The sequence below is a fragment of the Zonotrichia albicollis genome, chromosome 21 (genome assembly GCF_047830755.1).
Source record: "Zonotrichia albicollis isolate bZonAlb1 chromosome 21, bZonAlb1.hap1, whole genome shotgun sequence".
Taxonomy (NCBI): Eukaryota; Metazoa; Chordata; class Aves; order Passeriformes; family Passerellidae; genus Zonotrichia; species Zonotrichia albicollis.
The window spans coordinates 7,372,731-7,398,117 of record NC_133839.1 but is presented as its reverse complement, the minus strand read 5'-3'; the positions used below and the strand labels follow the sequence as shown (position 1 = coordinate 7,398,117).

The 25,387-nt window shown below is 48.7% G+C and overlaps 2 protein-coding genes across 3 annotated transcripts in view; one reads left to right on the top strand and one right to left on the bottom strand.

The window, feature by feature from the left end:
* Positions 1-6,998, top strand: part of FNBP1 (formin binding protein 1) — a 96,461-nt gene extending 89,463 nt beyond the window's left edge. Inside the window, exon 20 of the mRNA XM_074556359.1 lies at positions 484-6,998. Coding sequence (XP_074412460.1) covers positions 484-491 — 8 coding nt within the window. The 3' untranslated portion in view covers positions 492-6,998. The remainder of the gene's footprint in view (positions 1-483) is intronic.
* Positions 1,135-25,356, bottom strand: USP20 (ubiquitin specific peptidase 20). 2 transcript variants are annotated; one of them, XM_074556355.1, is made up of 24 exons: positions 25,225-25,356; positions 21,692-21,802; positions 21,282-21,335; positions 20,556-20,618; positions 20,301-20,429; positions 19,572-19,668; positions 19,312-19,381; positions 18,612-18,725; positions 17,438-17,516; positions 15,698-16,139; positions 14,669-14,806; positions 13,384-13,496; positions 12,786-12,958; positions 12,235-12,329; positions 11,767-11,800; positions 11,511-11,556; positions 11,052-11,232; positions 10,510-10,636; positions 10,256-10,425; positions 9,572-9,653; positions 9,190-9,298; positions 8,782-8,884; positions 8,477-8,548; positions 1,135-7,837 (listed from the first exon to the last, which is right to left on the bottom strand). In XM_074556355.1, the coding sequence occupies exons 2-24, from the start codon at positions 21,770-21,772 to the stop codon at positions 7,677-7,679; spliced, it is 2,733 nt and encodes a 910-aa protein (XP_074412456.1). In that variant the 5' UTR covers positions 21,773-21,802; positions 25,225-25,356; the 3' UTR covers positions 1,135-7,676. The 2 variants fall into 2 exon arrangements, with proteins under 2 accessions (XP_074412456.1, XP_005490666.1); XM_005490609.4 differs by lacking the exon at positions 25,225-25,356 and adding an exon at positions 24,729-25,157.
* Between the last annotated feature and the right edge of the window lie 31 nt (positions 25,357-25,387).

Below are 25,387 nucleotides of genomic sequence, written 5' to 3'. Positions count from 1 at the left end.
GGCTGCTTCTCTGACCTGCACTTTCCTGGCTTCTCTGAAGAGGGAAAGGCCTCAGCAGCCTGTGGGGGAAAGGAAAGCTCTGCATCCCTCTGCAAATTCTTTGATTTAATTTCCTGTTGTTGTTCAGTGTCACTGATGGTCTCTGGAGCTGTCACTGGAACAGATGCAGTGCTGCTTTGCTGACAGAAAATGGAAAAGCTGTTTGTTTTGTCAGTGGCACGAAGCAGGTGCTGGCAGGGTCCTGCCCCTGTGCTTTCCTCCCAGAGCACAGCAGAATCCCAGGGATGCTCATCCCAGGCTGCAGGGAAGGGCTGAGGGTGCAGAGTTTCTGAGTCAGGAGCCTTCCCAAGCCCTGTAACCCAGTGGATGCTTCATTGCTTTATTCCTTTAACCTCCTGCAGGCAGAGCTGCTCTTAAGGGACCCAATTTCCCCCAGCCTCTTTCTAATCCAGTCTCTTTCTTTTTGTCTTTCTTATGTTTTAGATTCCTAAAGGTGTTTGTGCTGGTGCAAGAACCTCGGGGCGAGCTTGTCACAGAAGGAGAAACAAAATGGTCTGTTTACCCTGCAGGCAGTAAAAACACACCCATGGAAAGCCAGACTCCCACTCTTGTCTGGAGTTCCCACTTGAAAAATTCAGACCTAAATTCCATCCCAGTACCATTCAGATGCTTGCTCTTTCCCATGGCATGCTACTTGTGGCTCGGATTTCCTTATCAGCCTCTCCCACCCTCCTGCCAGCCTGGCACAGCCCCTCTGTCAAACATAACACACACTTCTGCCAGCCCAACCCCTCCCAACTTCTGTCAGAGATCTGCTGGCTTCCCTTGGACAGCCAGAGAGTCCCCAGCATGTTCTGGTCTGTCTTCTGTCCCCTTGTCCCTCAGTCCATCTGGATGTGCACACTGCTCCATCAGCATTTCACGTGGTGCCTTCAGTGCCAGACCTGCAGGTTCCTCTCAGCAGAGAGCCTGGGAAGGAGGTGGGAACCTCCCTGGGACAGTGTCACAGCAGCTGCACTGGGCTCTCAATCTGTCACTGTTCAATCTGATCCACAATGCATCATTCAACATTCTGCCTTCCCCAGAAGGTCACTAATACTTGTCAGCCTTTATTTCTCTTTTTCCAAATCCAGGCTGATGCTCATTCCAGGTATTAAACCCCTCTGACCCTGCTGTTTCCTGAAACCCTTCAAGCTCACGTATGTACTTGTTTTCCTGCTTGTTCTGTCTGCCCCCTCCTGTGTCCCTGCTGTTCCTCACACACACACAGACACACACAGACACAGACAGTGGCATTTTGGTTGGCAGCCCTTGCTGCTGCTGCTCACAGCCCAGTTTGGCTCTGGTTTCAGCCTGCATGCTCGCCCTGTTGCCTTGCCTGCGCCCACCTTCCTCAGGGTCACGTTATTTTGTGGCTCGTGGTTTAATCTCTCTGCAGTTTTCTTTTGGTTGGTTTGTTTTTCAGCATTTCAGACCTGCCTTCTCTTTTTTTGCATGACCTCCTGTGCGTTCTCATCAGTTCATGTTGGAATAATAGAGTTTTTTTAGATAAATAAAAGAGGAAAGAAAAAAAAAAACTGCACTGTTTCCTTCTCCCATCTTGTCATGGACTGGACCTGGACCCAGCAGCCAGACAGGAATTGTGACCACCCTCTTCTCACATGGTTTGGTTTGGAGCAGAAGTAGGATAAGTGATTCTGCACTTTATCATGTCATACAGTGGTAAGAGAGCTGCAATATCTCCAAAATCATATGATCTGGACTTCAGCTGCCTAACTAAAGGGTTAATTCCCTCTCTAAACTTCCACAAACTTCCATATTCTAACTTGATTTCCCCAGAATTGTTACCATTGCTTGAGTTTTGCAGTCATGGACATGTTTGAGCCCTGCAAGAATCAGTTGCCACTAAATAGCTCCTGAGGGCCAAATTAATTCTTGGATCCACATCTTGTTTGGGGGGAATCTTCTGGCTGCAGTCCAACTCCAGCTTATTCTGTACAATCCCCACAAGTAGAGAAATGTGACAGGGAAGCCACTATGGGCAGTGACCCCAAAATGAAACCTCTCAGGGTTTGTTTGCAGGCAGGTGAGTGTTGTTCTGCTGCCTGCTGGGCTGTCCTGCAGGGTCAGCACATCAAAACACAGCCCAGAATCTCCCAGTCTCTGTGTTGGGGATGAAGGGATTTTTGAGCTGGGTTATGTGTGGTGTTCATAGTTCTGTCCCTTTCTCTCCATTTAAGATGCCAACTTTTGTTTTTACCAAGTCCCTTGGTGCTACAGTACATCCTGTAGCTGTTGTGTGATGGTGCTTAAGAGTTGCCAGCATGAACCAGCAGAAGGTTTGTGATTTAAACCCAACCCAAATGTGCTGAGCAGAGGCAGCACCAAGGCTGGGGCTGTTCTGCAGCACTGCAGGGTCACAACCCATAAATCACTGCTGCTGCTGTGCTCACTGAGCTTTCAGATCAAGAGCAGGATGGGATTCCCTGGCTGGCACCTGTGGCTTTGTGGTCTCCACCTGCCAGGGGATCTGAAGGGTTGAACAATTAACAGGTGTGCAAAAATATCCTTAAAATATTTTTAGCTGCAGTATTTTTATTCTCGTGTCCAATGCACTGTTGAATCAGCAGCTAAGAATTCACTTTCACCTATTGTTGTGCCATCTATGTAAAAATTAGATCAAAGTTTGCTTTTCTATATTTAATCTGGGTGGACAGTATATTATTGTCAGCCTCTGTGGAACATTGGAACAATTGCAATGTCTGTGTTTCGAAATTGTGCTGTAGAAGGAGCATTAGCTTTAGCTGACTGATTGATTCCTGAAGTTTTATTAAAAGACCATGTATGGAGTTTTTATAAACTTGGCAAGTAGTTCCCAAAAGCCTGGGTCTTAAAACTTATTTAAGAAATAGTCACAGTCATATCTCATAGTCTGCACATGTTTATTCTGCTGCTGTTATTCAGGGTAATGAATAATTTTTGTAGAATTTACCTTTGGCAAACGCTGAAGAACTAAATATGTGACTGGTTTATAAAAACTCTGCTTGGATTTACTAATCTTGCCCAGCAGCGTGGACTGTACATCTTATGAAATTTCATGATCCCCAGCAAAAGTCTCTAATGCCCTTTCTTAACACCTGTAAATAGAGAAGAAACATATTTACTGATACTCAAAGTTGTGTTTAATGCTGAGTATTTTTCAGAAGTTCATTTAGTTTGATGCATATTGTTCTTTGGTTTTTTGTTTTCCTGCCTGAAATGACAGAAGACCTAAAAGAAGCCAAATTCTATTTTAACATGATGATGTCGAGCACTTTTTTATTTGTATATGTGTGTGTATGTGTGTTTGAGCACTGATCTCAAGATCTTGGTGGCATCTCAGTGTTGTGATTTCATTGCCAATGTAAAAGGTTCTGGTGTTGCCCATTCATTTCTGGAGACAGAATTCAATCAAATAAAGTGCTTCCATTTGAAAGCGAATATTGACCTTGTAGCAATGAAACAAAGTCATCTGCATATTTAAATAAACATTTAATTCCAGAAATACAGTTTCCCTGGACCCTTTTGATCAGCCAGACAGGAAGAAAAATGGATTTGTTGCATTTTTTTCCCAACAGAAAGGTTGGTGCCTCTCTGCTGTAGCTCTTGGGGCTGCTGAGGTGCAGCCATTGCTCTCCAGGAGCTGCTGCTTCCCTCATGTGTCCAGTGGGGAGTGGGAATTTGAATTTGCCTGTGGCTGCTGCTTCAGCCACAGAGGAATTCAGGCTAAAACTCCCCAGGGCTGCTCTCTTACTCCTCATTATTCTTCCTGGCTGTGGGGTGGATTTGGGTTTTGCTTCCAGCTGTGAAATGTTCATGGAACAAGTGGATCAACACATTCCAGTGTGGTGCTGGTGTGGTGTTGTCTCTCTTCAGAAAAGTGAGGACCCATTTTCACTTGTTGGCTTTGGTTTTGTTTTTTATTTTATATTATTTCCTGCTGGAATTTTCAGGAGTAATAATTTGGCTCTTCTGTAGTCTGTCCCACAGAGCTGGGTCCCATCAGGTCACTTTAAGATTTGATTTTATCAAACTTTGACCTTTCCAACTGGCATTGAAGAGAGAAGGAAGTGGTTGGGTTGTTTGTTGGTTTTTTAACTCAGTCATGTGAGGAGAAAGGAGAATGGGCTGTTGTGGCTGGAGCTGGTGTGGGAAGGGCAGGTGCTTTGTGCTTCTTCAGTAGGAGCCTATGAGAACTGGAAACCTGGGGGAAAGATTTGATCTAAAGAGAAAGTTGTACCCTGGAATGCCTGTGGTGAATGCTCTGGTTTAGCTGGAAGCCTTGGCAGATGTTTTTGATGCTGATTGGTTTTATTTTAAAACTCAGGCTGTTGCAAGCCTGGTAGGGAATGGTTTGGGCAGGGATGTGTGGATGTGCAGTGTGTGCAACACAGCAATGCCTCCCTTCACCAGATAATCCAAAACCAGGCACGTTTCTGGGACTCTGGCTGAGATGGACAATTCCATTCTGGTGTGAATAATGTATGTGTGTCTCCAGCTGAGAGAAAAGCCCCCAGCTCTTGGCCAGCTTCTCCATCACCCCTTGCTCCAGGTCACTGCAAAGAGCCCATCCAAGAACCAAGATTTGCAGTTTTCCCACTCAGTAGGTGACACCTGGTGGTCCTTTCACCTGACAAATAATCTAGAGATGATTTTTGTTTAATTCAGTCAAGCTGCTACATTTCTTCAGCAGGATTTCAGTTGTTCTTTGCCAGCACTAATTACATCCCTGTCAGCTCAGGACAGATCAGGGCTGCTTGTGACAGGCTGCTGGTCTCTGCTTTTGGGCAATAATGAATAGGAGGGGGTGTTCCTCTGGCTCTCACTTGGATTTATCTTTCACAGAATCAGCACTGCTGACTTAAAATAGAAAAGGCACAACCAAAGGGGTGGGGGACAGCTGGGGGTGTAGAGCTGAGCAAAAAGGGAGAAAAAAAAATTAAATAAGGTTTTTGTGTGGAGTGTTTGTGTCACAGTTACAGCAGAGCAATGGCTCTGCTCCCAGGAAACAGGAACTGAGCTGAGGGCAGGGATAATCTGACACTGAGGTTTGCTCCATCAGCCCCCACTGCGTGAACAGTTCTTTCTGCTCCTCTTTTTTGCAATTAGCAAAGGAACCTGATAAAAAAGGGGGAAATTATTTGCAAAGAGAACTGATAAGAGACCAGCATTGGCACTGGCTCCCAGAGCTGTGTGAGGTGTGCTCAGAAGTGCCACAGTGGAGCTGGAGCAAAGCCAGGCTGCGGTTGGAGCTCAGGTGAAATCAGGATGCAGAACAAACCCTCCAGTCCTTGACCAGGTAACCCAGAGCAGTCAGGGCTTTGCCAGAGCAGCCTGGAGCTGTTTGTGCACCCTGAGGGCAGCTCTTGGTGTCTCTGGGAATGTTTGGAGCTGTTCAGTTGCTCAGGTGAGAGATTTGTTTGGAAGATCCAAGTTTGGACAGCTGACTCCAAGCTGCTCAAGAACAAACTGCATGTTGTTATTACCCAGCTCCAGCTGAGGCTGCCTCACTCACTTGGGCAGGGAATTCCTGCTGCTCCAATCCCCAGGGCTGCTTCAGAAACTGTAAATTCCCAGTGCCAGAGCCTGGTGTTCCCTGGGAACAGGCTGCTGACTGTGTTACCAAGGGAGGGGAATGGACCTGCAGGGATATTTGGCCACAAAACAGTGACAGGAAACTCTTGTAGACTCCTGGAACAGCTCAATGAAACTGCAACTCCTTCCCTTGCAAGTTCCAGGATAATAATATTGTCCATGAGCTGCACATCCAGGCTTTCTGAGGCACTCTCAGGTGCAATGGGGTTAATGGAAGGTGAAGGGAGGTCTCAGTGGGCACAGGATGGTTTAGTGGCCTCAGGCTCATCTTGCTGCAGGATCTGTCCCCACACAGCCTCTGCTCAGCAGGAACTTTAGACTTTATTTTACATTTAATTTTTTTTTTTTTCTTCCTTCCCCACCCTGCTCCCTGAGCTGTCAGCCCCTCTCACCAGGCAAGGCAGGCCTTGTTGGATGCACATGAATTTATTGTACCACTTAGAGCACAAGGTCTAACACTGAAGCACAGGAGTGTCATTACAGTCTGTACAGCACCCTCTGAACACAGACAACACAGACATGCAGCCCTGCAGGCTCTGCAGCACAGCAGGGCTGCTGCACTGGGGAATAAAGACAGCTTGGAACAATGAGAATCTCAACAGTGGCTCATTCTCTGACCTCCCCTGGGGTCTGGCTGGGTCTAAACAATCATCCCATGAACAGAACTGTAAAATTAACATGCTGAATCAATTATAGACAGTTTTTAAAGAAGTTGCTTTATGCAACAAATGCTTTATCTAAAACAAAACAAAAAAAAAAGAAAAAAGAACCATGAAGGCCACATTTTTCTTCTCAAATTCTCCTGTCCTACCCCCTTCTATCTCTAAGTCAAGGAGCAGCCTTTCCCTCCCATTTTTTGTGAGGAGCTCAGGAGGTCCCAGCTCCATGCAGGTCAGACTTGGTGCTGTGGCATCACCCACACCATGAACAGATTTTGGCTCAGGCCCAGCTCTGCTCCATTAAACTGCTCTCAAAGCCTTGCAAAGATTCAACTCCTGCCTTGCTGCAAGATGAACAAAAAGAATGTTAAGAATGGCCCTGCTGAGAAAAGTGAATTTGGCCTTTTTTGCCCTCATTTCTGTCTCTGCTGCATTGGTGGCAGCAGATCTGGGAGCATTTGGATTCAGTGAGCCACTGTGCACACAAAGGACATCTGGAATGAGCTCAGCACACAGGTGGGGCTCGTTTGCACAAAGAGCTCGTTCCTAAAAAGCTGCTTCACCAGCCTGGGCCCCTCCCCAGCCCCAGGTGCCCCCTCTGAGTGAACAAAGGGGCCCCTCCTCAGCTTCACCCCCTCAGGGAGTCAGACACAGGCTCAGGGCAGGGTCAGCCTGAGGAGGCTTTGGGAAGGAGGAGCCTTCCAGCCTTGTCCAAAAACGTGCTGAACATCGGAGAGCAGACACAAGGAGAAAATAAAAATCTGCAGGACCATGAAGGTGTGGGTTTGTGAGTGAAAGGAGAAGGGAAGAGCTTCTTTTCAAATGTCTTAGTTGACTGCAACTGAATTTGCAAGAATTCAATAAAGAGCAAAACTAGGAAGTTGTGACAGCACCACCAGCACAAAAGCACAGGAGAACCTGTGGCTTTACTCAGACTCAAACCAGGTTTCTCTGCTGGAAACATAAATAATGTCTCATTATCTTTACATGTTTGAATTAAAAAGAGAAGTGCCAAAAGCAAAACCTGCAAAGGAGCAGAGCTCAGTGCACTGGGGCCAAGCTGGGAGTGCTGGTTTGGTGAAAGCAAAGGAAGGGAGAGGGCTCAGCTCAGGACAAGCCTGTGGCCGTGGCTGCACCAGAGGGGAGGGGCAGCTCTGTGCCAGCCTCTCCCAGCACCACCCCGTGCTCAGAGCCACACCAGAGGAGGAGGAGGAGGAGGAGGAGGAGGAGGAGGAGGAGGAGGAGGAAGCCCGCCTGCCCCGGGAGTGCTGGGGGAGCTGCACACACCTCGAGTCCCAGCCCAGGGGGGATTTGGACCCCGCAGGACTCCCAGCCTCCATCCCCCACAGCGGTACCTGTGCCGGCCCTGCCCCCTTGCACGCATCACACTGCTCGAGTCTCTGCCTCAATCTTCTGCTCCCCGTGCAGGTTCTCCAGCTCCTGCACCTGGGCCACGTTCTGTCTGATGGCGATCTCGGGCCCGCCCCCGTACAGGGTGCTTAAATAAAGCCAGGTCTCCTCGGAGATCTGCCCGTAGTCAGCACCTGCGAGGGAAGCAGCAATCACCGGGTGCACAGCAGGGAAACGGCAGGGCCCCAGCACGCCAGGATTTCCCCATAAACAGCTCCCCCCAAAGGCCCAGCCCAGGAGCAGGAGGAGACACCGGGGGTCCCTGCACACAGCCCCTGCAGTGCCCCCTCCTGCTGCAAGCACCGGGCTGTTCTCCATTAATCCATGGCCACAAGCACCACATCTACACATCCTTTACATCCCTCTTCCAAACCCAGCCCTTCCCATATAGACATTGTTCCTAATATTCAATCTAAACCTTGCCAGGCACAACCTGAGGCTGTTTTAACTTTGGGAGCTGGGCCACAGCAGATGCTGAGAGAAGACCACATCAAAAGCAACACAAGATCAAAGCTCCAGCACAAAGGGGAGTGGTGGAAGGGGCCTGGGGAGCAGCAAGGCAGGAGCTGGGGGTCTGCAGAACCAGTCACAGCAATCTGGGCATGCAGGAGCTGCCACTGCTGAACTGGCTCACTCAGGGCAGGGGTTGGGTAGAGAGTTGTCATCCTCTGCAGCACCATCCTGCTCTGTGACTCCACTGTGCACAGCCAGACCCAGTGGAACAGTCTCCTTTACCTTTCAGCAGCACCTCAGGCAGCAAGCACCAGCCTTACCCTGCTTGACTTGCACGTGGCCACCTGGTTTTGTGAGGGCAATCTTGGTGTTGTCAATTGGTCCAGGGGGCTCTGTAGGAGAACAAACATGTCAAAAACCATCTGATTTCCTTGCTGCCTCCAGATTCAGATGCTTTCCTAACTTCTCTTGGTCATTTTCGTCCTGCCCTGGGGAACTGCAGGCAGCCCCAGTGGCTGGTGCCTGAACCTTGCCCAGCCAGGGGCAGGGCTCAGCCAAGGCCCAGCAAATGGAGTCATTTCCATTCCCCCTGTGCCCCTGACAGACCCCAGTGTCTGATCCTTACCATTGTCCTTGCCCTTGACAAAGGCCTCCCACTCCCGGAACCACTGCATGCTGATACAGTAGATGACACTTGGAGACTCCTCTGCCTGGAAAGCCTTGTTCAGCTGGGACAGCAACAACAGAGAAACAGAAAGGGCTTAGCCACCCCTGAGATCTTGGGGGTGTAAGGCCAGTTCTCCTGAAGAACCCCATGGAATTCCCTCCTCACCCCCTGTTCTGCTCACAGAGCAGGCACAAGACAAGGATGGTCTCACACTCTCTGTCTGCACAGCATTGCCCCTCTGCACTGGGGAGCCCCAGGCCAGGCTCCTGGCTGTGCTGCAGATCACATTCTGGAGAACAGGCATTTTCCAGGCCTGCACTCCCCAGCCCTGCCCTCTGCCCTGCTCCCGGTGCTCCCCAAGCCAACCTTGATGAAGGTGTCGATTTCGATCCTCCTGCGCTTGGCCAGGGCTTCGATCTCCACTTGGCAAATGGAGCACACGTACAGATGGTTCACAGCAGGGCCACCCCCAAACCTGGGCACGGGAGAGGCAGGGCAATGGAGAACTGCAGCAGAGAGGAAACTCTTCCCAGCCCTGCATCCTACTGACAGGGATTTTTATACCATTTTTGGTGAGGGAGGTGCATCTGCAGCTGAGGGCATAGAGCTGCCTTTACTCAGCCACACTTTTGCTCTTCTGGCTTATCTCTTGTTATGTTTTTGGGACAGGCACTGATACAGCTCATCCTGGCTTAGATCAGGACACTCTACAAATACTCTACACTCTAATCTACAAATACATATTCACCTGTTGTAGAGATATTCCCACACGTTTTGGGGCAGAATCACGACCAGGTCATCAATGTAATGGTATTTATTAGGAGGGATCCCTGTGGAGGAAAGGCAAGAGGAAGAATTAATCAGGGATTTCATTACTGCTGTGTACAACAGACACAGATAAGAAGACAGATTTTCCATTCTGAGAACTCTGATTCCAGAATCTGCATTCTTTGCTAATGGAAGACAGTCAGAAGTTCATTAACTGTGGAGGTTTCTCAATCCACGGCCCTAATTTCTAATCAAGTCCTTCATTTCCAATTTAGAAGAGAGATTTACAAACACTGAGTGCTCCCCAGCACGGCTGATGAAACAGCAGCAGAGTCAGTCAGAAATGCTATCAGCTCCCCTCTCCAAACAAACCCCGAGGGCCAGCCCTGCTGACAGGGTAACACAGATAAACCCGGCCCTATCTGCTTTCTACAGGTTTGTTTTTAAACACAGAGAACTGAAAACTGTTGTTTCCCAGCACTAAACATCCCCCCAGGCCTCCAACCAGCAGAACAATGGGTAATTGTCTCATCCCTCCCTGAGCAGGCTGGAGTTTCTGCCAAAGAGATTCCCACTGCAGCTTCCCCGGATCAGGATGGCAGCTGGAGCTTTTTCCTGCATTTGGAAGCATCAGAGGTGCTGCTCCCAGGCCCAGCAGCCTTACCTCCATGGGAGCACAGAAAGGTGTGGTTGGTGATGGGCCCAGGCTCAGCAAAGGTGTTGAATTTATTGAGCCACTCTCGAGAGATGTAGAACTGGAGCAAACTGTGCTCCTTCATGCTGGCCAGGGACACGACCTTCTGACGCTCTCTCACAGCCTCCTCACTGCTTTTCCTGGAGCAGGGAGAGGAGAACTCCATGTGGGAAATGCATTTGCAGGTGCTCTGTGCCCAGGAAGGGGCTGAGGGCACAGCTCACCTGTAGAACAGCACGTAGGCTTCTGCATTCTGCACCACGGTCTCGTGCACCTCGGTGACGTACTGGTCATCGAACTCGTACCACTGGCCATTGATCACGTTCTGGCAGTAGGCAATGTAGTGCCCACCTGCAACAGAGCACAGCACTGCTGGAGCTGCACTGCAGACAGAAGGCAGGCTGGGATAATGAATGGCAGCAGCACAAACAGGATTAGCTGCTGGCACACAGCAGAGAGAGAGACAAAAAAAAAGGATAATTCCTGTTGAGGCAAGCTTTGCTGGAACAGCAGAGCCTGGCACTGTCACCCTGATTTGCCTTCTTTGGAAGAGCCTCTCAGCAAGACTGAACAGTGGGAAAGGGTTTGAGCCAAGCCTGTGGGGAGGCTGAAAGAGCTGCAGGGGATCTGTCAGGAGCTGCTCAGTTCACTTTCCAAAGGGCAGAGGCTGAGAATGGAGGGGGTCTCAGGAGGTGCTGGCTACTCCTGAGCACCCTCCTGCCTCACTCCCACCCCCACCCTGCTCCTCTCCCAGACAGGGACTCACTGCCAGCCGTGCCGTGGTGACAGATGACAGACAGGAGGTCGTAGGTGGTGATTTGGGACACACACTCCTTGGCCAGGAAGGGTCTCAGGTCCAGCCCCTCCAGGGGGAAGGAGACGTGGCTGTTGATCTTGAAGGAATACATGACCTCGTGCCGGAACCGCTTCAGGTGGATGCAAAGGATCTGAAGGACCAAGGACACAGGACATCAAAGAGAAGTTTTGCCATGGCAGCTCTGGGAGCACAGCACATCTCTGTGTGTCTGATCCTTGCAGGAGTTCTTTGCCTGTGTCTCATGAATCCTGCTGGCTCATCAGCTTAGACTGAGAAAGTCTTTCTGATCTAAATACAGATTTGATATTTTTGCCACCAAAAACCCTGCTGGTTTTATTCTACCTCTGGCCTCCTGACCTCCTCAGTGGCTGCTAGAAGAGAATTAGGAAACAAGGTGCCTTTACCCACCTCTGGGAGGCGCAGGACTTTGCAATACTTTACTCCATTCCGCAGCCTGAGGGAGGAAAAGAAACGAGCTGTGAGGACTCTCTAGAGCAAAGGCATAGCTGGGTCCTGCTCCTTTTGGAATCCAAGACAAATCCTGAATTCCAGCAGAATTGTCCAGGCAGAGGACACAGCAAAATATCTGACAGCAGTACAGAGAAAGGAAATTCCAGAAATAAAACTCCAGACATGGAACACAAAACAGATAATGCCAACTTACTTCTTGCACCGTTCGCAGCTGTACATGTTGTCGCCTGTAGAGAGAGAACAGCCATTATGCAGCTGCTCAGAGCACACAAGGCTGACACAGCTACCTTTCCAGACAGTGCACAAAAAACAGATTAAGAGCCTTTTGGGTAGGACAGGGATGAGAAAAGATCAAAACAACTCCTCTCAGTAAGTGCAGGCAAGATAGGGATGCAGCCAATTAGCAGGAAGGATGAGAAAGTGAAGAAACTGAGGAGCCACAGCACTCAACCAACCCACAGCTCTGTCTGCTCCTCACTGAGGACACTCACCCTGAGCAGGTAGAAAAGTTCCCTCCTGCTCAGAGATGCTGAGCTGCAAACTTTTGGCACTGCCAGTCTCTAATGACACACCAAGGCAGGAGTTCTAGGAGATTTAATCTGCCTTTGAAATTATTATGGAATGCTCCTCCATGCTGTCAGACCACATGGAAAAAACTCACCCTTCAACTCATCTGCTGCAAAAAAGGCAGCAAGGCAATCCTCCAGTGTCACCACGGGACCCCAAAACCAGCTAGGGATACAGGACACCACAAACCTGCAGAGGAAAGGGATTAAGAGTTATAAATAAAACAGCTGAATGCTTTGGCACACAAAACCCCAAGTGGATGATAAATTTCCTTCTAGCTGTAGGTCCTAAACTCATCCCACATCCCAGAGGAGCAGGGAAAGCACAGCTGCTCTCAGCTGATGTTCCTGCTCAAACTGGAAATGATTTGGAAAACTACACCAGGAATTAATTTGCTCTGGAGGGCAAGTCTGAGGCAGCAGTGAGGGGTGATCAGCTGCACTAGAGCTCTCAAGGTGTGTGACAGACTGAGAGGAACAGTGACAACTGCTCCCCATGGGAAGGCTCAAAGCCCTGAGAGGTGCCACACACTCCAAGGAAAGGCTCCAGGTGACATCCCAGTGTTAACAGCACTGGTTAGGGACAGCTGCTCCCAGCACTGCAGGGCAAAGCCCAGAGAACAGAGGTGCAGCAGAGGGAACACACCTGCGGATGTACTCCATGATGAAAGCAATCCAGCCCTGTGAGGCATAGCTGTCCCCACACGCTCCTGTCTTGGCTGGCACATTTTGGTAGATGGCAGAGTGCAGCTTGGCCAAGTCTTCCTTCCCTGGGATTGGGAGTGACAGGTCCTGGAACGTCTCCACTGTTGTAGAAACCTGGAAATACCCAAGAGGAACAGGTCAGGGTTTCCCATGTGTGTAATGGAGTTGGCACCTGACCTTCATCACCTTTTATCACTGCTTGGATTTAGTCTAAGCTAGAAACCTGAGCTGGCAGCAGGAGCAACTCACTGTGGCTAATTATTCTTCCCTGCTGTCAGCACTGACTTCTGTCATGGGCTTTGTAGCACTGAACTCAGTTTCCTGATGTGAATGTGATACTGCTGGGTCAACTCAATAACACAGATCAGCAAACACAGAAACACATCTCCTTGGCATGGCAGATTCTCGCACCTCCCCTGCCATCACCTATGGCCACATCAGCTGCATCCCACAGGGTTTCAAATAGCAGCACCATTCCCTAGGGAGAGATCTACAAGCCCAAAGCCCGTGCTGGTGACTGGGAGGCCCAGGACACTCACTCTGTCACAGGTGAGGCACTGCACCAGGCTGAGGATGGAGCCGTCGAAGATGTCGGAAATCACACTGCGGTACCGCAGCTCCTTCTTCTTTTTCCCAGAGGCCTGCACCTGGGCTGGAGAACAGGGAATGGCCCTCTCAGGCTCCACAGAGTCACACAACCACGTAAGAACACAGGACAAGCATTGTCCTCATGTTCAGACCCCATCCCAGGGACATGGTGAGGCAAGGTGTGAAGAGACAAGGAGGACTCTGCTGCTGTGTGTGGTACAAGGGAGAGGAAGCCAAGTGAACCAACACCAGTTGGCTCTCAGGAGGCAGAAACTGTTGTACTGGAACTCCTCTTTCCAGCCTTTTACACGTTTAGAAGCCCAGCCCTGCCACAGACAGCCCCTGGTTTTCTGAGGTCTTGTGACACTTTGCTCCAAGCTTTGCATTTCACTTCCTCTCCCCCTCTGCTCTGCACTTTGTCCCTTTTTTTCCCTCTCTGACATTTACCTCGTGTTCCCCAAGTGTCTCACACTGGAGAGGGCTCTCCACAGCAGGGACTGGCCAAATGCAAGGTTTTGTTTAACAACAAACCCCGTCCCCACACACACGTGCAGGCAGACAGAGTGGTTTTCATGCAGCCAGAACATCTGCAGCTGTGCTGACCTCAGCCAAGGGGCTGAAGAAAGAATGTCCTCATGCAGCAGCTGGAGGGACAGTGGTACAAGCACAAGCCATTGTGTTTGCAGACTGTGCAGCACTGAGGGATTTTGATTTGCAATTTGCTCTGGGATGAAGGGACCGGTTTGATAACAACACAAGGCAGGCTCTATTCTGCAGCCTGACAGGCTCCCAGCACTGCAGGGACATCTGCAGCCCTAATTCCATTCCTGTGAGCCCAAGATGTCCAAGAGGCAGGGAGCTTTGTCAGTAACAGCATCTTACAGCTCTCTGGCCCACATGCCATGACATTCAAGTCTGGCAAACAAATGTTTATGTATTTCCACACTCCCCTAAAGGGACAGAGCCTGTGCCTGGGACTTGAGAGCCATTTTATTAATGACAAACACAGTACACAGATGCAGACTTGGATCATTTCAGGCTCCACACTAGAACATCACTGTGCTCAGAGCCTGACTTTATCTGCAGGTTTACTGTAGTCTTTGCCAAATACTATTTTAGAATACCCTGATGTCCAGCACTTCTTACATCTGTTAATCAAGAATCATGATGGATTCCTTCTCTTCCCTCCTCTACATGCTCCCCCCTTTGCATCCCAGCAATCCTTCTTTGCCCTACCTTTCTTGAGTATGTAGGAAGGTCCAAGCCTGGCAGGACTGGAGCGGGGAGGAGAGCTGGACAGCTTGGAGTGCATTTCATGGTGGACGGGGCTGCAGGGGCGCGAGGAGCAGCGCACATAGGCATCATTGTCAGGCTCTGTTTGGGAAAAGGGCACTGCTGAAAACCCCAGCTATGAAAGGCAACTCCACTGCAATCTGTGTCAGCCTAGCTCTGTGTTGCAGCACAGAATCTTTCTCAAAGGCACAGTGCAGTGTCCATTAACTGCTGCTTGCATAGGCTGGCAGACACAGCTCCCTCAGCCACAGGAGAGAGTGCATACGGAGCTGTACCTAACAGCTAATAATTACATACTAAAAAAGCCCAGAAAACAACCTGCCATTTTTTCACACTTATGACTAATTAGATTTTGCAGCTTGCTCCTGTAGCCCTAAACCACACAGACAGCATTGCTGCCTTCAGTGCCAGCTGGCAGAGTAAGACTCTTACATAAAGAAGCGTTGAAAGATCGGATATGTTCAGCTTGAGGTGACTCCACACTGCTGCTCTTTTCTTTTCCCTGAGACACAGAAATGCTCACACTGCCTCTCCCTTTTCTCTCCCCAAAGTCCACAGTCCAACATTAGCAAATACCTTCTGCCATGCCTTTTCCACAGTTAGTATTTCCCTAGGCCAGTGTATCAAATAAAGAGATGTACATATACCAAACCTTTTTTTCTTAAAAGGCATCAATACAGTGCAGGCTTGGCAGAGGCAGCTCTCACTGCTGTGCCTTTACTCAGCTCACAGCCTAGCTAAGCACCTCTCTGGCTCACCAAGTACACTTCCTTGCAGAAGCAATTGTGCACAAAGGCAGGGACTTTAAACCAAAGGAAGAAGTGATTCCAAGGAAAACCTTGGATGCAAAATCTTTTGAAACACAGAGAAGGAACAATCACACTATGTGTTTGCCACTGCACTACACCACAGTGCCTGTGCAGGATGGTAACACATCTTCCTGGAAATGTCCCAACAGAAAGAGGGGGATACCTGGTGTCCTACATGGGCTGGCAGGACAGGGAGCTGGCAGCATCTCAGGTGAGGCTCTGCCATCCACTGGCATCATCGTAGTATCAACATCTGCATCCTCATCCACCTGCTCCGAGTTGCTGCGCCGATGGCCGCACGAGAACTTCCTGTCCTTCATCCTCTCTTTCTCTGAGATCCCTCTCCCTGCTTCATCCTGGATCAGCAGCTCTGTCTCTGCCAGGGAGCTGCTGCCCATGCTCCCTGAGGTCCGACTCTGGCCCTCTCCCTCACCCCTGTCACTGCTGGAGTCACAGGACAGGAACTCGTCCTCTGAAGGGCTTCGGTCGCCCTCGCGCTTCTCCTCCTGCTCGCTGCTGTCCAGGTCCCTCGTCTCTGCCACGATGGGTTCCTTCAGCTCCTCGTGGAGCTGATCCATCAGGCAGCGCAGGAACTCCTGTGTGTCCTGAAAACCAGGATTCCATGTCAGTACCCAGACAGAAACGGGGCAAAAGGGGAGCTGGGTCCATGCACAGCTGACTCCAAGAGTGCCCACAAAGCTGAGCCTGCCCTGCAGCACACAGACCCAGCTGAGCAGGGCCATGCACCAAAGGACCTGTCTGTTACAGAAATGCTTTAACTCCTACATAATTAAAGGCCTAATTTTTTATCTGAATACCTTCAGCTGAAAGACTTTGAGAAGGCAGAGAGCAGCTGTAGAAGGCAAATCAGGAGCACATTTACCAGGGTTTGCCACAGGTAATAGGGAAAAAGCAAGGAGAAACCTGATGAAAAAACAGCAGGGCCTGGAGGACAGCCTCTTTCCCACAAACACATCTTAGGAACACTGACTTCTGCTCATGGCAAGCCACCTCTTAGAGAGGGCAGATTAAAATCTTTAATAAACAGGGAGAGGAACCAGAAACTCAAAGCTGTACAGTCTAGCTGCAAGCTCCTACATTCATAATACATGGTAAAAGAGCTGATACCTTGGCTTCAAAGGAGCTGCTGGAAAGCAAGCTGGTATTTTGACAACTGCAGAAAGTTAATTACGACCTTTCAGTTGTTTTATGAAGTTTGGCTTTTAGCCTGCCCTGCCTACCTTTCAAATTTATCTCTTCAGATCAGAGTTTTCCAATCCAACATATTTCACATCAAAGACAAATAGAGAAGTTCTTTCATTAATCATTATTTTTATTCTTTGTTTTGATTTCTTGTCACTATCACAGTTTTGATGCACTGTCATTTCTCTAGTAAATTTTCTAATCATAGTGTGTTGTTTACATTTTGTCATAAAGAACAAACAGAAGAGCTACACTGATAAAGACTTCAAAAGAAAAAAAAGGATACTACCTTTAAATAAGACTTAGTTTTCCTGCAATTCCCCAGAAAAAGAATATAGAACATTCATATCTTTGAATTTGTAGTGCAGATTTATCCAGGTTCCTCAGCTCTGACATGAATAAATAATGCCAAACTCCCATAGAGCAGATATCAGCAGATCTCAAAGCTATTTATAAAGGATTTGACCACCATCATTTCAGAGGTGAGCAAGCTGACACGAGGAAATGAACTGATTTGGTACCAACAAGCCAGAGGAAAGCCTGGAAAAGAATCCAGGTCTCCTAAATGCTCTATCAGATCACTCATATTGACAAAGAGAGGCCATGACTCCCAAGCTCTTCCTTCTGAACACCAGCACCACCACTGCAAGAATGAAATTCTCTGTTTTTGGGATAATGGCATGGGTTTTTTCAGGCCCACCTGCTGTGCATAGCCTCGGAACATGGGATTGACAAGCTTGATTCCATGGGAGAGACTGCTTGGAACAACATAACTCGGGCTGTTCAGACATGGAAAAAGAAAAAAGGAAAAGTCAGTTTGCATATTGGGCCTGGAGCCAGTTTGTCTAACAGGCCATAACAGAGGGTGTGGTGTGTAGTTAAAGAGGCCAAAAGATAATTATGCACCTGCAAAGGCTGAGCAGAGATTTCTGCATGAGCTGGGTGACAAACACACCAAGAGACAGAAACACCTTGCAGCCATTTCAGTCTGTCTTTCCAGAGAGACCCTTCCCCAAAACACATTTCACTTCCAGCTCTGTCACTCTTTGAGTGTGGGAAGTGATTCTTTCCAGAGCAGAGTTTAGCAATTAGTGACTTTGTTTGATTTTCCTGCACCATGTTTGTCTCAAAATCTGGGCAGGCTGATCATCCAGTAAATGAGATAAATTCAGTCAATATTAGAATGACATGATATTGCTTCAAAGCCTGCAGCCTCCTCCTTCACAAAGACACAGTTCACCTTGCTCCATTATTCCTTGTTAATAATGAACTTGAGGCAAACATGCAATGCCATTTAAATTCCTGTTTTGCTGGGGTTTATTTATTGCACAGAGCAGACATCTTCAGATTTAAACAGAGCCACATAATTTTGCACTCTGAACTGGTCCAGAATTTGAACCAATAGCAAACATTTCCCAAAATGTCACCTGCATTTTCCACTCTATTCAGTAAAAATCTCTGAATAACTTTTTTCATCCAAATCATCAATTTCTCTGCTAACCAAGAGCAGTGCAATTAAGTGCTGGCCACTGAAGTCCATATAAAATACTTGGAGATAGCTCCAAGTATTCTCTTACTCCATCATTTTTTCTTCATTGCCAACAGTGACACTATATTTTAAAAAACTTTTCCTTTTAAAAATTGTAATATTAAGAATGAATTCTTTTCACTGATATCAATTCATCACCAGCAGCAGGAGATGGGATCTCCTGGGTCCCAGGGAATCCTCACATCCCCATCCATGCTGGGGGTTAAATCACTGCCTCAGACAATGCCCTTGTCCCTGAGGATCACATTTCCTCTCTGCCATGCCAGATCTCAGAGCTAACACACCTCTGAAAGCTGGCCAGGGTAGATCAGGGGTCACCACTCACCGTTTCTTGTGCCAAACCTCAGACACCAACTTCTGGTAACTTTTGCACAGGGCAGGTTTCTTATCCGTACGGACCAGTCCACCACATTCCAGGAAAAACTGTGTCAGAGGTGGGCTACAAGAGAAGGAAAAGGAGAAGGATTCAGGCCACAGAAATTTCTCCTCTGCTGCTATTTATTTATCAAAACTTCATGCAGGCCTTATCAAAAGCATGCTTTAAGATATTGATTTTAAACCAAGGGAGGAAGGGATTCCAGATGCAGATGTGACTCCTCACTTGGATCAAATGAAAAAGGCTGATCTGAACCTGCTCTGAGTACAGAAAAGATATTGGAATTGGGTTTCAGCAGGATGGCTAGAGAATATTTTAGGATACAGGTTATTAGAATTATATCAGTGGGAATGATAATAAAGAGATATGACATGGCTTTTTCTGGGATAAATAATTTCTGTTGCAACAGAAATGATGAAATTTTACTTCCAGCATTCATCTAAACATGAGTTTTGTACACAGCACAAGCTGGCTAGTCCCTCAATTTCCTACTGTAACATTTCTGTTGCCCTAAAAAAATCACTATTTTTTTCTGTCTCCAGCCTGGCTAATCTCTCTTTGCAAGATTCATGAAGGTTTCAGATCAGAGGTGACACTTTTGGTATTTAGTGAAGTCACTTAGGACAACACTGAAAGCCCTAATGCCTACCAGTTTGAGAGAGCCTGAAGTGCTGCATTCATGTAGCAGGAGTTCCCAAGATTTTTCATTCCAGTAAGGCCTAAAGCACAAACAAGAGAGGGATGAATCACTTTCAAGATGTGCTGCTTTCTATATTCCTCCCCCAGGAGAGGGAATCCAGCCCTCTCTAGGCAGTGTCCACATTCTGCTGCCAGGAACCCTCTCAGTGCAGGTCCTACAGACTGCAGAGCTGCCATGCCAGCTCTTTCATCAGCTCAATGCAAAGTTACCTCTTGGTTTCAAATCATCATCCTCTGATTCAGATTCGCCTTCATCAGCCACTGCAATGGGAACAGCTTTCAGAGGGTGAGCAGGCAAAGGAGAATCCTAGATTAAAGACAGAGAAATAACTATCAGTCACAGGCCTGCTTTGAAAGATGAGCTGTGAGAGATATTATCTCACATATAAATCAAGCCAGCCTCCAAGAAAAGCAGAAGGAGAAGGAAGAACAGGCTGCACTGTCTAGCCTTCTCTCTGAGGCAGCAGGGAGTGGAAATAGTGCCATTACTGCTTCCAGTACACGTGATAAGATACATCAGGAATGAGCAGCACTGTCACAAGTACATTGTGTTTCTGGTCTGACAGCTGAAATTTCTATGGGCCATGCATTGGGAATGAAAATGTGACAGACAGGTTCTTCTCACATGCAGATACCCCATTGGAAATGTTAAAAATAAAGTCAGAATGGATATTCAAGTAATAGAATTATAGCATCATAAATTATTTGGGTTGTAAGGGACCACAAAGCTCATCCAGTTCTCACCCCTAAGTCATTTGTCTTTTTGGTGGGACACCCTGTAAGTCAGGGCTAGTGTCCCCTGGCTACAGGCAGCCACTGTCAGTGAAGGTATCCCCACCACAGCAAGCACTGCACCATGGCAGGAATCACTTGGATAATTTTACACCAGTAAACAAAACCTGGCCAGGCTTCCAGCCCTGCCCTTGTGCCCAGACCCACCTGCTCAGGGAACTTGCTGGGGGGTGAGGGGGGCTGGGCCAGGCGCTGCTCCAGGAACACTTCCCTCTCACAGGCATAGCACCACACACGGAACGTGGTCAGGTTCACTGTCAGGTTGTGCTTCTTGGCCTGGAAATCAAAATGAAACAACAGATCTCCTCTGGCAGCTGGCCTGGGCTGGAGCACAGGACTACCAGGGCATGGAACAAGGAAAATTTAATTCTATTTAAATGTAGGGAACAGAGAAAAGCTCACCTGTGCATGAAGTGTGCTGTGGTCAGCAAAGGATTCCCCACAGCCAACATAAGGACAGCCAATCTAGAGAGGGGAAAGAGCCAAAGCACAATGGGCACATCATGTTGGACTCTTTAGAAAACAGTCTGTAACTCCAGTCCCAGCAGCAGCAACTTCAGAATTATTTTCCTGGTTTTCTAACCTGTTTTTTATTCAGGGCCCACAACAAGATGGAAATTTAGAAGTGATGGAAATTTAGAAGTGATTTAAGAAAAAACCTGCAACCAGGTTTGCACCCAGGCAAAGTCTCTGTTCCAAGGCCATTGCTCCAATAGGGATCTCACCTGAGCAGCCCAAGTCTGGGCATTCCAGTGTAAAAATAAACAGTCCCTGCCTGCCCCAGTGTCCCATGGATTCCCTCCCTCCTCACTTCTAAGGTGTCACCTGCAGCCTCTCCACAGGTGCCAGCAGAGGCAACACCCGGCCAACAACCAGCACTGGGGAATTTATTATCTCCTACTGGGAATAGCAAGGACAGTCCCCAACAGGGAGTGAACAGTTACATCTTGTCAGATTGTGACAGTGTTACCCTTTCATTGTTACTGGAGAGTCTCCTCCTTGAAATCCATCAAAAATCAGTGTACAGTTCTACTGTGAGCCCCTTTTTTGCTCCCCACTGTTTTTTCAGTACAAATGCTATTTCAGTGAAGCCCCACTACATCATGCACACGAACAAGCCAATTTTACCTGAAGACAAGCCCAGAGGTTTGGTCCCACAGCTCCACAAGACTGGCAAGTTCCCTGTGTATTGATGATAAAGGAAGGTTGTTGTTTGGTTTCTAAGTAACCAAGTCCTTAAAGAGTGAGAAACCTCTATAAAACAGCCAACCTTCAGCTCATAGTATTTCATCCCTTTCACCACACTTCCACTCAAATACACAAATGCACCACTTTAGCTAAGTGACACATTCAGGCAGGATAAAATGACCCTGAGAAATTTGTGAGGTCACAGAGGGTGATTTATGGGACATGTGGGTACATCAGTGAGGGAAGGAGGGTTTCTCTCTGGAGATAGGCAGGGTTTTCTTCAAAAAGCAAACATACAAATCCATGCACAACAGCTGAAAGGGAAAGAACTGAGAGCCACAGCCCTGTACCTTGGATTTGAGCAGCAGATCATCCGTGGTCACCTCTCCTATGGAATCCAGGTGGGGACAGATGTCCCTTGTGTCCCCCATTTTCACCAACACTCATGTGAGAAGGGTTTCCTAGGACAAAAAGGATGGCTCCTTTCACTGCAGGTCAGATTGTAAGAAGACACCTGGGCATGTTTTGCATATTAGAGTTCCATATCTATCTTTAAGGTTCAGAGATTGGAAAAAATCTGGCACAGTCTGGCCCCACTGGGTTATTGTAGGGAAGGAGCAAAGCCATGGGGAGGAGAGAGAAACAAGTAAAGCTAATAATCCATATCATGGAATGTGCCTTCAGAAATGCTGGGAGGTGCTCAGCACACAGGCACAGCTTCAGCTGCAAAGATACAAATCTAATTAGCTCATTTGCATGAAACCCTGATGAAAAGTGAAAGGTGCTGCAGCCCATGACCAGCCCTCAGCCTGTGCTGTCTGGGAGCTTCATGCACCCAACTGTGCTGATCTGAATCTAACATTTCCTTGTTACACTTCTTCATCAAACATTAAAAATATGATTAGTTCTAAATGAAGCTGGGCAAGAGGGAAATAGACTTAAATGAACTGTAACACCGATAAGCAGGCTCCAGTCTCTGAGGAATTTACCATTTCATGGGCAGATTTTTAACAGTATGAGCCACAGAACTCAAAGTCTGTACCAAACATAACAAAACACTGTTCCACCCAGCTCATACATCCAAACACCACAAGAACAGATGATTTCATAGCTTATGAACACAATAAACACTTTTATGGTGGTCCATGGATATGTAAAAGACTTCAAATGTGTCTCAGTAACACACAGCTACAAAAAAATGAAGAGAGTTTGTGTTTTTTAAGCATAGTTTAAATAACCTTGCTCATGGCTGTTAAAAAAGTAGAAAAGAAGATAAGTGATATTAATAGCACAGACAAGGATCCAAAATATTACAGTTGGCTGGAAATGAAGCAGATGTGAAGAGCCCACATCATTGCAACAAAGAAGTGGAAAAATCTGATGAACTCGATGTTAATGACTCCAGCAGCCACATGGCTGCTACACTCTGTTTTTTTCACATTTTGAGGACATTTGAAACAATTCCCAGTGTTATCTGGTCTGAATCACTGACAGGAGGGAGAAAAGAAAAGAAAGATTATAAATGAGTAGGCCATATCAGTAACACTTATCTTGGGAGTGGAAAGCTTGCCTAGCACCTTGTCTTGGCAGAAGATAAACCTCAAGGCTAATTTTACTCTGTTCTCCCAGCACTCTTTAGAACTCAGTAAATTGATGGGAGGAGCAAAGGGAGAAGAAATCATAAGTGTATGGTAGAAAGCACCACAGGGGTGCTGACCTGGATCTCAGTAACTCCTGAAGAAAAGCTTAACAAACAACAGAGCAATTTCATGCAGTTTCACAGAGAAGGAACGCAGCACCGTGTAACAGATATTGATTGAAAATACAAATAACAAGAGCACAGCAGCTTTGACTAACACATAAAACTGGGACATTTCAGGCTCTGAGTTCCTTCACCAGAACAGACCCCTTTCCCCAAATGCATCAGCTAGTCCAATTAAAGAAAAATCAATGCTACATTTGCTATTTCAGCATCCTTGATTTCTTATCTCTCTCCCAGATGTTCCCCAGAAAATTTAATGAACAAAATACTGTTTTAAAATGAATTCCAGACCTCATATCTTCACCAGCTTAAACTAACTGGGAACTGGTTTTGAAGCACTTTGTTAAGCAGAGTCTTTTGGATTTAGATGGTTTCAGTGCATTCTGTGGGACCACTCCTCAAAATCAAAACCAGGTCTTTAGTCTCTCCAGCACTGGGGTGCTGATCTTCCCACACAGTGCTTCCCTTTCTGAACAATGCAGGGAAAACCTCATTTTTGCCCCTGAGCCCCGACCACACAGACCAGAATAAGGTTTGTGACTGTTCAGAAGGAAATATTCAACTTCTGCCTTCCCACGACTCTGCCCTAAGAGCTACAGCTGGCACTCACAGCTCTAATTCTGCTCAGGAAAACAGGAGTTTCATAAAAGCACTGCCAGAGAGCTGAACCGTGCTTGTCAAAATGTTCTGTGTATGATGGGAAAAGAAGTCACCCTCCAACAAGTCCTTCAGCCTGCCTTTCTCAGGCACCGCTGAGGGAGGACAGTACACGAACATGTCAGAACAGCTCCTCCGTAACTGCAACCTACTTTCAGTCTTCAGCTGCTGCCAAACCCAGCCTCTCTGCCTGCTTTCCACAGGAACACGTTTCTAGGTTTTCACTGGTTGTTTTTTTTTTTTTCTTAAAACAACTGTGTGGTTTTGTACCAAAGCTAGAGCCAGCTGTCAAGAGTTTCACATCCATGCAGGCTGACATTCTTCAGAGCAACTGCACAAATAAAAGAAATCTTTGCACTGTTCAGCTACAAAACAACTACCAGGTCTGGTCTTGCATAACCTACCAAGGAAAGAAGTATCTGCAGTTGAGCTCTGAGACATTTTATACTTGAGATACTGAAGAAAGAAATATTTACCGAACTGCCCCAGTGACAAGGCAGAAGCTGAAAGCAGGTGCTGCTGGCTCGCAGTTGCATCAGGCATGGGAAAACCAGGAGGTTTCTGTGCACCATGCAAAGGAGAGCAGGTCCGAACACTGATTTATTGTGGGAGGTCACAACATGACTCACCTAGAGATTTAGCTCTCAGACAAAAACCACCTGCAGGAAATCCCCCCCCCCCCGCTATGTCACTCCTCAAACACAGCGGACCCCCAGAATCCGAGTCCCTTCCTGACAGACGCTACAGCTGCCGGACACAGCGAGGCTGACCAAAAACAGCCCAAAGCAGCATGGTCCCGCTCCCGGGGCCGGCAGCAGCCCCTGGGGGTGCAGGGCCGCCCCCAGGCCGGGGCACGGCAGGATCGGGGCCGGAGCCCCCGCGGCCGCTGCTGCTGCATCATCCCCGGCGCGGCCCGGCCGCCCTCCCCCCGCACGGCCCCGCCGCCCCGGCCCGCGGCCCTCGCTCACCTGCGGGATGCCCGGGGCGTTGCCACCCCTGCCCCAGGCCGGGCCGCCGGGAAGGGCCGCGGGCCCCGAGCGGAGCGGGGAAGCGGCGGAGGAGCGGCGGGTGCCGCGCAGGCCGGGGGAGGAGCGGGGGCCGGGCCCGGCGGGGCGGGGCGAGGAGGGACCGAGCGGGGGAGGCGGTGGCGGCACCGACCCCGTGGGCTCCCGGGGTCGGGCCAAAGCCCGAGGGGTTCCCGAGCAGTCGGGGCTCTGCCCCAGGGCCGGTGCTAGAGGGGCGAACCGCGGCTCGTTCCGCGGCCGGGGGACCCAAGAGAGTGGCTCGGTGCCTGGGCCAGCGGGGAGCAGCCGGGTGATGGAGCCGCGTCCCGCCCCGAGGGCTGGGCTGCAAACCGGGTATGGGACCCACGCTCCCCACGGCGCCTTCTCCTCACAGGCACCGGCCACCGGCGGCGGCTGCGCTGCCGGGACTGCGAGAAACGGAACGAGCCTCGTGACTTACACGAGGAGTTCCCAGAAATGACAGTGCGTGGCCCGGGGTGAGAGGGGTGGCACGAGGGCTCCCGGCCCGGTCCGGGAGGGCTCGGAGCGCTCCGGGCCCCGCTGGTGGCTCCTGCCCGGCCGAGGTGCGGGCACAGGGGCGGTGCCGCCCGGCCTCGTCGCGG

Bases quoted from the DNA above. Each gene is read 5' to 3' on its own strand.
- USP20 (XM_074556355.1), bottom strand. From the start codon at position 21,772: ATGGGGGACACAAGGGACATCTGTCCCCACCTGGATTCCATAGGAGAG. The intron at 20,619-21,281 runs GTAAAATTGGCT...TCCCCTCTCTAG, and splicing joins ACCTCTGGGCTTGTCTTCAG to ATTGGCTGTCCTTATGTTGG. The intron at 20,430-20,555 runs GTGAGCTTTTCT...TTTGATTTCCAG, and splicing joins ACAGCACACTTCATGCACAG to GCCAAGAAGCACAACCTGAC.